This window comes from Meleagris gallopavo, chromosome 7 (genome assembly GCF_905368555.1).
Source record: "Meleagris gallopavo chromosome 7, MGAL_WU_HG_1.1, whole genome shotgun sequence".
NCBI classification, from domain to species: domain Eukaryota; kingdom Metazoa; phylum Chordata; class Aves; order Galliformes; family Phasianidae; genus Meleagris; species Meleagris gallopavo.
This window is the reverse complement of record NC_139410.1, coordinates 18,165,299-18,177,815: the sequence shown is the minus strand read 5'-3', so window position 1 is coordinate 18,177,815 and position 12,517 is coordinate 18,165,299. Positions and strand designations below refer to the sequence as shown.

The 12,517-nt window shown below is 37.0% G+C and overlaps 1 protein-coding gene across 1 annotated transcript in view; it reads right to left on the bottom strand.

Annotated features, from left to right (window-relative positions):
- LRP2 (LDL receptor related protein 2) overlaps positions 1-12,517 on the bottom strand; it is a 108,917-nt gene that overhangs the window by 84,172 nt on the left and 12,228 nt on the right. The window contains exons 2-4 of the mRNA XM_085228281.1: positions 5,652-5,759; positions 3,410-3,532; positions 1,984-2,100 (exon numbers count right to left, since the gene is read on the bottom strand). Coding sequence (XP_085084407.1) covers positions 1,984-2,100; positions 3,410-3,532; positions 5,652-5,759 — 348 coding nt within the window. The remainder of the gene's footprint in view (positions 1-1,983; positions 2,101-3,409; positions 3,533-5,651; positions 5,760-12,517) is intronic.

Here is a 12,517-nt window from a genome sequence, read left to right as displayed (position 1 = left end):
TTGTCCAACATCAAGAACATTAGCCTCTTACCATGGCCCTTTTCTTCTTCTTTGGTCTACATCCTCTATGATCTCTTCAGTTCTTGATTTCTGCTCACCTTCGCAAATCCATCCCAGACCTAACTCCTCACTTCCTGACCACAACAGCTATTTAGTGTAGGAAACAAGAGGCAGGAACCTCTGTTAGGTAGCTGACCCATGGCAGCAATTCAACATCCAAATCAGAAATGAGAATCTAGAATTTCCGAGCCCACACTCAGCTCAACAGCTTCAACAAATACATCACTAAAATACTCCTTTCTTTCTTATGGTCTCAGCACAGTGCTTAGTCACCAGAGTTGTATCCAGGAAGGTTGTTCTGTCAGTCACCACAGAGAAAAATGGATAGGGCTGGGACTTTTATTTGCAAGAAATAAAGGTAACTAATACAGTAAAATGATATCAGTACTGCTGCTTTTAAAAACAAGTATTTGTGACCACAAATAGTCTTCCACTTCACTGTGCATTTTTTAAGTTTCAAAATGAAAGTATTTGCTAGCTGTGGAATAGTAAGACAGCTGGAAAAATGACCTGATATACATATTCAACAGATTAAAAGAAACACATTCATTTTATGAAATTAAAACAGCTTCAATACACTAATTACATGACCCATAGCTGAAACATTATTCTGATTTTTATCGCAACCTCTGCCTGGGTAGTTTCCCCTTGCTATTAATCCCATTAGCAGCAAAATGGACTAAGGTTTTGAATCCCGTTGTTCTGTTTTATTACTTGTTTAACTGTTGAGTTACTTCATATTGGTGACATTTAGAATTTGACTAGCTTCTTAAATGATGTAATTTATTCAAAATAAAACTTTATCTTATTTACAATTTAAATTTGCTTCCATAAAGATCACTAAGTGCAAAGCACGAGTAAATAGACATGGGTTTACATTCTGTGATTATTTGTGAAATAACAGAATCAATTTTAAACAGTTTTTTTCTTTCACAGTTCCTGGAGGTTTCATTTCTATTTATGAAATCCTTTAGTATAAATCAATTGATAAGGAAAAAAGAGTGATTAAGGAAAAGGCCAAAATAGCAACATTCCTATTTGTTTCTACCAGATCGTATAGAAAAGGAAGTGGATGGTAACAGTGGAAGAAATTAATTTCAAAGAAAGTAGAATAGCAAAATCTAACACTAATTAATTCCCACTGTATAATTAACCACAAAGTCACCAAACAATTCATTTTGTCTTAAGACTTCTGTTTAAAGTATTAAGCCTTGCGAAGATAGAAAGACAATAAAATTATCCAGTCTTCCTGGAAAGGTTTTGTCATTACAGTCCTCAAGATTTTCCTGTCTTCAGCATCATCACATTTCTTCAGATTAGTCCAACACTCCTACTTTTAATGTTCCAAGTCACAGTCATTCTTCTGTCTTAGAGGGACTGTCAACACATATTCTAATAAACCAGAGTAGCAGCTGTTGAATGATATGAAGCAGTTTCTCTTCCTGGGGCTAAATATGCTGCCTTCACAACAATCATGGGGCCTACTGGCAGATACAGCAGTAGGGCAGCACTGTTAAGGTATCTAGAGAACTCTTTCCAAACTGCCTTTTAAACTATTCAGTTTAGAATGTTAAGTGTGAAATAGAATGTGCACTTCAGCTTTCACTTATCAATGTGGCATATACTCCAAAGGAAGAATTCTGACTACTGTCTTTTGGAGTCACTTAAACACGGTTGTTCTCCACTGCAACACTTCATTATTTCTTGACCCCATGGTAGCAGTCAGCATCAGAGTTCTGCAATAATGAAACTGTATCAGAATATCAGCTCTAATACACAAAAGAATCTGCAATGAAACTCTAATAACAAGAAGCATATTGTGGTCATCCTGTCCATCAACAAGCCCTTTAATCTTACAAATTGATTAAAATGCCAGAGGGAGATGAGATGAAACTAGATAAAGCGCTAAAACCAAAGACTCACGGCAGTCTCTTTCATCTGTTCCATCAGTGCAGTCCTTTACTCGATCACACCTGTATGTACTTGGGATACACTGTCCATTTGAACAAGTAAACTGCTGACTTGAGCACGTCCGTCCCGCTGCAAGAAACAGGCACTTGTGAGGTTTTTTTTTTCCTTCAATCGGGATTTTTTAAGGTGGAAAACTACTTTCTCTCTTCCTTTCTCACAAATACTAGCATATGATTTTTTCTTTGCATACTCAGGGAGATTCAAGAACACTTAACAAGCAGATAACATAACTCTATAAGGCCTTCTGGAGCCTGCGTAGTCGCTGTTCCACTCCACCAGCAGGGCTGACCTCCTTGTAAGTGTTCTGCCTAAAAGATTTAATTACTGATTCTTTCTTCTTAAGTTTTTCTCTGTCATTTTGTTTACTGGCTCAAAATCTGTCAGTACACGTCAGTTATTCAGTGAACAACCCAAGCATAATGAATGTTAACAAGCACTCTTCTATACTGCCACTATGTAAAACAGCAGAGCAGGAGATAAGGTACTTCTCTGTAATACAACCAGACCTCAATAGTCAGGTATACTTTATATTCATAACTAATAAAGGACCAAGAATTATTATGTCAATTCTCAAGACAACTATGAAAGTGGAAGGCAACCACATAGAACCGTACAATTCTACTTTGATCCTACCGGGGCTAAATTACAATCTCTGTTCCTCTTAGGCAAATTAATTGGGTCTATGAAGATACAGCTGAAAAGTAACTGTTAACTTTTCCTCCTGTACTAGCTGAAAGAGTAGCTCTTTGATCTTGTTCAACTGTTGAGTTACCCCAGTCCTTAGTTTTCTTCTGTGCACTTTAACTAACTATCAGTAAATTGTTTAGAGAAAGAGAAAAAAAAACCCTCATACTGCAAGTGCCATCTGCACTGCTGTTTTTTTAAACTCATGTCTCAAAATAACACCAATCAATATGCTGGCCCCTAGTCTGCTGCTTTACAGGGGTCTATTCCTTCTCCTGTCAGTAGTTCTCCCCAAAAAAATCTCAGATAATCAGATACTAGTGTCATTAGGGAAAATGAGCTGAAGACAGGACAGTTAATATACATTTTTTTCCCCTTTATTATCCTCTAGGTTTCCCAAGTGCAGAGATAAAAAGTCCCATACCAGGATATGGCTCCAAAAAAGCAGCAGCTGATGGAGCCTTTTCAAAACATTCATCATTAATGAGTACATGCTGAACAAAGTTAAAGTGATCCAGCTCAAGAGTAACCTAGAGCTGTTGCTCATTTTGCTTTTTCTGTCTACAGATTCCTTAGTTAACACATAACCAGCGGTTGTGCTGACACCTTCCCAAAGGAGAAGGGAAGCAAAATGCAGTTAATCTTAGTTCCAATTATTCCGTCTTTGGAATAACATTAGATCTTCAATACTTACGACATTGTTGATGTTCATCTGATCCATCTTCACAATCTTCCTCATCATCACATACCCAAGAACGTGGGATACATTCACCATCAGTCTGACACTGGAACTGATTGCCCTCACAAGTCGGCTGAGCTAAATGTAAGGAAAGAATAAAAATGTCATTTCACAGACATTTGGTAAAGCACTTTCAAAGAAAACAAAAAATAAAGAGACTTAAAATTCAAGTATCCGTTGACTAATTTCTCCAGTGAATACATGAACAAACCACAGAAATACAATGACAAACCATAGAAAATTGCCAGATCAGGGTCATAAATGTGGGCTAGAAGAATGTTTGAAGGTAAATTTTAGTTTAGTGAATATTTTATGTATATTCTGTTCTACATCAACTCATGGAGAAAGGCAGGCTCCAGAGGAAGATGAGTCACAGCAAAAGCTTAAGACTCTGAACTACCCTCTTGCAGAGCCTCTTTTTGTTCACTGACGTACTGAGTCATGTTAGCTTCGCTGTGCTCACAGAATAAGCTTATGATCCTTCTCCACTAATTCACGAAACAAAAGTTAGGTTAGTGTTAGGACAACCCAAGCTCCACTCTGCACTTTTCAATAGTAAAGCAACAACATTAAAGAGAAAAGCAAATTAAAAAAAAAAAAAAAAAGCTTGAAATTAGCTGCATTACTGTTTCCTTGCTCCATTCCTAGTTAATAATCCTGGAAAGACACTAGCACAAAACAGTCCAGTAGACAGGACTCTGGTCTTAAACATCTTTTTTCCTGGGATCATGTTTTTGCTGTGCTGCCAAGTCAACTAGAAATACTTTGTGCTCATGGAATGAAATGTAAGCACAACTATCAACATAATCTAAACATTCAAGGCAGAAAATGAAATAACTTCACAGATTTAGCACTGAGAAGTACAAAATTAAATTACAGGTAAAGCAAGTAGATAAAATCAGTCACATACGACACAATGTGAATTGATGATTGGTTTTTTTGTTTGTTTTCTATTCCTGACACGAGTATCAAAGAATAATCTTGGAATATAGTTTTAAGGACAGACCAGTTTTAAACCATTCAGAACTATCATCCTAGACACATGTACCTCATTACCTACAGCATATTAACACATTGTTTTTAGAGCACAGTTAACTGAAGGAAAAAAGCCTGTAGAATTTAATTTTCATCTATTTTTCCATGAAGAACAACTCAGCCTCGTGCTTCTAACTGTGATAAAAACAGGTGTCAGATTTCTGTTAGCTTTCATAAAGCCAATACAAATTTAATCCACCCTTTGTTCAGAGCCCAACCAATTCTATTCAGTCACAGTTCAAAACTAAGTTGATACAGCAAGATATAGGAAAGGACCATTCTGTTTTGCAAGTTCAAGGCATCCTTCTACCTGAACAGCAATTATTTTGGAGCTAAATAAATGCTAAGCAACAAATCAGTCTGTCAAGCTGTGCAAATAAACTCCAATTACTATATTAGTCAAGCAGCAAAGAAACAATCCACCGTGAAAAGAGCCAACATAAATTAGTCTTTTGCATTCCATACCAGCTGAGGGGCAAAAGCTGGCCTAACCTATAAATAGGCTAACCACCACACCAGCCCACAAGACCTCAAAGAACACTAAAATCCAGAAGAAAAAATGAAAGCTAGTTTCTGAAAACAGCCCATGGAGGGAATTCCTTCATTTTCAAATTTTCATTTTAATATTTAGCTTAACAGAGTTTTTGTGCATGGACCTTACAGCCTGGCCGAATGCAACTTTGCCTCTGAGTTGCCCATACTGGGGACAACACAGCAACTCCAATCAACTAACAAAGACTCTTCTTGAGGTGTTACAGGTATATTGTCTGGATTCTCAAGTCATGCTGGAAGTATTAGTATGTATGTATTCTGTATATTCAGGATTACTGCAATAATAGAACACAATACATTTCTGTATCTACCTAGAAGCCAGTCCATTAGTCACCAAAAGAAGTGACATTCCAAGAAGGACTTGGATTTTGAAGAGAAAGCTGTCATGCTTCTAAGTCAAGCACTACTTGACTTTCTCACTACCAAAGCTAACAGAGAAGATATATGACTCTTGAGCAGATTCTACAGTCATCTCCAACAACTAGCATTTTTCTCCCCTTTTTTCCTCTGTATAAAGTGCATTCTTGTATCACAGGTATAGCTGGGAGCACATTGAGAGCTAAGAATTTCTTATATTATCAAAAAGCTGCTCTACAGGTATTGCACTTACGACAACCAGCTTCATCTGTATCATCTGAGCAATCTCTAGCCCCATCACATCTCCAGTCTGCAGGAATACAGCGACCATTTCCACAGCGAAACTGCCCACCTCCACATCCTGTGGTAAAACAAAGTAACAAGCAGGTTAGCAGTGCCAGTTAATCAAAGCAGACACCAAAGTGCATTCCTATCAAATTGCTGTTCTGTTCATGACTACAACACAGAAATGGAAGAATGTTATGTTAGTACAAAAATAAAAATAACTACATGAAAAAGAATTGGGCCAATGCTCTATACACCCAGTCAAAAAGGAAAAGAAAATAAATAGCTGTAAATCTGTTGTGAATAATTTTAATACACTCACTTATTATGCAAAGAAAAATTGTAAATAAAAAAAAGTCTCAGAAGAGCACCTGTACTATAGGAACCTATTTAATGGAGATATTTCCATTTTAAATTCACAGACAGTAGAGACTTATATAAAGGTAGGGGATCATTTTCCACATGATTTCTACAGGCTAAACTTACTAAACATGCAGATCTCCTCAAAGCCTGCGAGGATAATAATTATCCCCTCTGCACCCACTATCAATTCAAGCTGGGGAAGCTGGGGAATATAAAGATAGAGCACAGTTTTATCTTGTTGGATGACAAGTTGGGCAAGAGGCAGCAAACCAACCGTATCCTGGCTAACAGGGCAAGGGGAGCGATCCATCCCTCTGCTCTGTGCTGGCGAGATTTCACCTGGAGTACTGCGTCCAGATGCAGAGTCCTCCTTATCAGAGAGACATAGACTTGCTGCAGTACATCCAGAGGAGGGCCACAAGAATGATCCAAGGGATGGAACAGTTTCCCCATGAGGACAGACTGAAAGAGCTGGTGCTGTTCAGCTTGGAGAAGTGTCTGGGGAGACCTGAGAGCGGCTTTTAATTATCTAAAGGGGGGCTATAAAAAAGAAGCAGACAGACTCTTTAGCATGGTCTGCTGTGATAGGACAAGGGGAAATGGTTTCAAGCTAAAAGACAGGAGATTCAGACTGGATATAAGGAAGTTTGGGAGTTTTGTTTCTTTGTTTGTTTTGCAATAATTGTAGTGAAGCACTGGAACAGGTTGCCCAGAGATGAGGGGTATGCCCCATCTTTGGAGACACTCAATGTCAGGCTGGATAGGACTCTGAGCAACCTGATTTAGTGTAGGTGTCCCTGTTCACTGCAAAGGAGTTGGATTAGGTGACCTTAAAAGGTCCCTTCCAACTCAATTCTATAATTCTGTGTGAAAATCTTGTTTTAGAAGCCATGTATTGGTGAACTGCTTGGAAGTATAAAAGACCTCCATTCTGTTTTGTTTTTATAATGCCCTAACCTTTGAAGTCTTTCCTCTAAAGCATAGGAAAGCATGTCAACATTTAAATAGCAAATAATTTTAAAAGAAATTAAGCTTTTAGACATTTATGACTGATCAAAAGCTAGCCTGCTGTCATTCTATCCCACTTGACCTACTAAGGATTAAGAACTGATTAAAGAAACATTCATTCCCAGGTGTAAATGCAGCTGGATCAGGCATTTATTAGACTAATCTAACAAAATCTTCAGTCCTGCAACAGAGAGAAAAATGCACTGTTTATGGCCTTTCATTGTGACTACAGCCTCATAAAAAACGAGCGAACAGTTTTATAGGTCCCCAGAACAATGAGCTATAACATAATTAGGCTCAACAGCGCTCTGTTTCATGTTAGTCTGTTGTCAGCACTTTGGAGCAGGGAACTCTGGAGGGGAAAAAAAAAAAAAAAAAGGCAGCAGCAAAGCCCAACTCTGTAGGAAAAAAAAAACTGTTTCCTGGTTTAGCCACTAATCATAGGATAAAAGTACATCTTTCAATTATTCTGAATGATTTGCCCACAGAAGATAACCTCAGTATATTTGAACACCACCACCTACTTTTTGAATTTGTGATGACATAAATAACACGCTACCCTAACTTTTATGTAAAACCAGGCATATCAACACAGTCACATAAACACATCCAAGTGATGTATTCCTAAGGGATATAGGCAAGCTACTTTATGCAAGGAATGTTCAAATCTGATTGTCTGGTAGTGACATCCTGATTTATAATGTATCCTGCAAATGGTCAAAAATCTCACTTGGATAAATGGTGGTACAGGGTGGTACAGGAATACGTTCACCCAAATACCTTCTATAGTCTAATGCACGATGGTGGTTGGTGGTGCAGGTCTGGGGTTGGTGGTGCAGGTCTCTTATCAACTACCTTTAAAACACAACAACCTCCCTTGCAAAAATGCCCTGAAAGAATGTACAAGTTCACTCTGGAATCCCAGGCCCTCTCACTGAATTTTGCCCTCCAAAGCAACATTTCCATACGAGATTAGCAGTTAAAACTCTAATAAACACAACACCTAAAACACCACATCTCTGTTGGAACTACTACAAAAAAGCATAAACTAAATTTGCTCATATATTTGACATATATTGACACTCAAAACCACAGGAATATTAGTAGTCACTTACTTAAAAAGAAGTTACAATACAGAATTAAATCCATATCCACAAGTGGAGTTTCTAGTGAAAAAGATAATTACAAACAAGCAAGTAATTACACCAGAATTTGTATATTATTTGTAAAGAATAACTGGGAAAAAATTTTCAAGTATTACATACAACCCCTAATTCAATTTGCTTATCTTGTACTAAGTTCTTATATTTAATCACATCCTTATAGTCATATAAATGAGGAGATAACACTGATAAACTTTTCAGAAAGCATTATAAACATAGCTGCCTTCATATAGTATGAGAAATGGTAACTGAATGTTAAACAGAAAATCTGCAAAGCACGCAGTTCTCCTACACTGTAATTCCTCACAGAATTACAGTTTAAGTTGGTCACACCTACGTACAGTAAGTCCTGTATCAATGTCTGTTTATACAATTCTTCAGCAGATCTGTTATAATTCATTTAATTATGGCATTAGCCTTTTCAAATGTTATCTTCTGTGCTTTCTTTCTGCAGACACACAGCTCTGATGCACCTTCACAAAAATACAAAACCATCTGACACTTCATGTACCACTGTTTTATAATATCTTTGTAACAAAGAAAATTGCACAGTAAATAATGACATCAATGCATTAAATAGCCAGCCTTTGAAACTAACAGAGAAGAAGTAAAGGTGAAAAGTTGTTCTGAAACTCATAACCAAGGCTCTAAAAAGCCTGCGTTTCATCTATCTCTGATCAAAAATTGTTTTTTTTAACAAAGAAAGTAAACGGGGGGAAAATGAACTACAAAATCTATTACTACCAATATTCAGCAGAAATATCCAGGATAAAATAAAATTAACCATGTCAACAGTAAGAGCAATATCCATGTTTGTTCCTACAGACAACTACAGAGACTATTTACTCTAAAATTGAATGTCCTCATTCTGCTAGTAACAGATACCTGAAAATTAAGAGATTTGAACAACCGCGGTTTAGCCGCTATGACTTCAGCTATCTGTTTTAATTGACATACAGTGCTCACACTGAATAGTGACAATCTGCAGAAGCATACAGAGTCCAAAAGGACTGCTTCCACTGTTTCAGTCTACGCGAGGTGGGCCTGCAGCACCTGGCTCAGCAGGGAACTGTCAGAAGACAAGGGGCATCTGCTTGTTTTCTGCCATTATCTGAAGCCCTGATTCACTGAAGGATTAGTAATAAGCAATTTTTTTTAAAAAATTTTGCTTTCCATAAGAAAGTTTTTTATAAAAATAGCAAGGCAGCTCATAAATCAGACACTGCCAAAAAAAATTAATACTAATGAGGTAATTTCCATAGAAATTCTGATTTACTCTGACAGATGCTGATAAAACCAGACACCTCTTTCAGGCAAACACAATTCTGTCAGCATGATTCCTGCAGGAAATAACCAAGGAGTTTAAAAACAAGCAGTAAACCAATTAAAGCTTAAAGCTTTACTGCCGTGCTTAAAATTTACTAACAGAAAAGTACCTAGGAGACTTTTGAAAGTTCAACATTCAGATAGGATCAATTTTTTTGTTTCACTTTATTTTTACTATAATTCATTTTTTTGTCTTCTGACTCTGACAGACTAAAAAAATACATGACAGGCTTTACGAGTCACACCAGAACATATAAATAGGTCCTTCTGAAAGTAATTTCTGCTATTCATTTCCATGGTAACTACAACAGATATTCAGCTACAAAACACAATTCATCAACATAGTCACCACCATTAGCTCTGCATTTTCACTGGTGATGAACAACTGCCTGTATGCCATTCTTGTCAGAATCTGCACCAGCAGAGACGACCCGCTGTCACAGTAACCATTGCTGAAACACACTACCCATTACCTAACTCTGCTCACATCCACTGTTTGGTCTCCATAAATATTCAGCAAGCGTTGATGAATGTCAGTGGGTGCCATTCTTTCCAGATGGAGAAATTCAATCACACACCTTTGCTCCACGCACATTTCCACGTCTGACATCATACTGTCAGACTGTCCCTTTGCTCCATCAGTTGCACTGCAACAAAATGTAATGGAATATTGGCAGGAAGGTTTAACCTCTACTGCCATACCAATAAATCTGCCTCTGACACTGTGGGCTAACATATTAAAATAGTAGGCAGTACTTTCAGAGCAGCCCTCCAATAAGGAATTCACGGACATTAACAGTAAGAATTTTGAAAGGTAAGTATCTATTTCAATTGTTCAATATTCAGGAAAAAACACCAAGGAAAGAGTATGATATTATCTTTAACACAAACCAGTCTGGTACCAAAACATGAAAATCAAAGATCAGAATTCTCACTGAAAAAATATATCCCAAGAGCACAACTCCTAACCTTCTCGTTACACTTAACAACCTATGGGCTTATGCTACTTTTGTCACTGCTTCTTCTGTGCTTCTTTGTGCCTGGGATCCATTCATGAGTGGATGTTTAACATCCAGAATTTGCTCAGTTAAAAACATGAAGGCTAACACTCCAGGCCCTGGCTAAGCCACTTGGTCAAAGAGTACGTCAGGTAGTCATTTTCCCTGGAAAGAAAGAAATGTAATAGTAACTTTGTCATAGCAAAGACAGGACAAAACACTAATAAAAATACAATATTAGCCTTTCAATTTGTGATGAAACATGTATGTATTGCTGAACAACAGAAATAGTGCAATATAAACTCTATTACTCAATTAACTACAATTAACTTTGCGCTCTGCAACAACCAGTGCATAAGAATGAAGTTAAACCACTGCCAAAGACAAACCCCACTGCCACCAGATGTTGGTAGCCAATCTTCAAACCACTACTGGATGTTGTTCCATGTCACATTAAGTCGTATGGAACTTCATCAGGAGAAAGAGATGTTAATAGCTTCAGACATTTCACAGCATAATGGCTCTAATTCATAGGACTACCCTTATGCCCACTCAATTTTATTTGTGCTTCATTTGCTCCAACATGTTTGTGTTAAAGTAATTGAGAACTAAAAAACTTAAATTCAATCCTTTTTTTTTTTTTTTTTTTTTACTATTATTAAAAGTAGAATTTAAATAATTTTTTTGACTCATAATGGAAACAATACTGTTGTACAACTCTGCAAGTTACACTTGTCTCCTTTCAGTTGCTCTCTAGGCTGTTAGCCTTTTCCAATTCTTTTCAAGCATTTCTCTATCTTCCTTTTCAACGTTGTTTTCAGCTTTTGACTCCACGTGTTTTGAATCAACTACATCATCCTCAGATTTTTAAGGCATCATGACTGTTTGACTACATAGAATAGACCAAAAGAAATCACTAGCTCTTTCTTCCCCACATTCACAATATCTTGGGAACTGCTAGTATCTCTTTTAACAGTTAAGCTGGAATGAAAGACTTAAGTTAATGTAGAACATATTAAACTCAGAATAGATTGCACCACTCAAACTGTCTACTCAGAAGTGCAACTTACATTGCTGTGATGACTTTACATTTCAGGAATCGTCTTTCACAACTTTTTTAATGTTTTAAAAGACCAACATCCTTCAAGGCAGTAATTTCTTCCTTTGAACCGTTCTGTCTTAATACATCAGCATTTCATTTAAAAAATAATTTAGAAGTGCTAACAAACAGCATTACAAGCCTCTCTGTATAAATCTTACAACACAAAAGTAAGTGACAGGTTCTCTTTTCTTTCTGCCTTCCAACAAAGAATATTCTTTGTTCCTATTCAGCCCCCAAACAGAAAAAGCACCCCGTCAGCTCACTGGTGGCCTTGCAGGTAAAGTCCTGGAGATGCAGCTTTCATACACTTTGATGTCAGATTTTTGCCTAGCCTAATTACGCTTCAAACAGCCTGATGTTTTGGAATGCTCAGGGAGGTGAAGTTGAACGTCTGCAAATTCCAGCTCTGTTCCCCCACACCAAGGAAGAAAAAAATAAAATTCATAATTCGACAAAGACCTTTGCTTATTTTTGTAAAACACTCTAGGATACCAAAAAGTAGTTTTTTGCTAGCAATTACAATAGGAGAATAAACAAAGATTAAGCTACAAAGTAGAATGGAGTCAAATTTCTGCTATATTTCACACCACTGCCTTAAGATAGTATTTATTTATTTTTGTCCTTATATTCTCTTCAAGTAGCATTAATATTTAATACAAACTATTCAGATTTAGAAATTGAGTACTCAGATTACATGAGTATCCACAGGCATTGCTGAAAGTAGTGCAAGAATTATCTTTGATCGTGAAGGCCACACAGCATCAAACATCTTTTGCCTACGTGTCCATAAAGACTACCATGTTAAAGAAATAATGGATAGCATCAAAGAAAATACAGTACAAAATTAGTCTGCATTCAATTCACGTAACTGGAA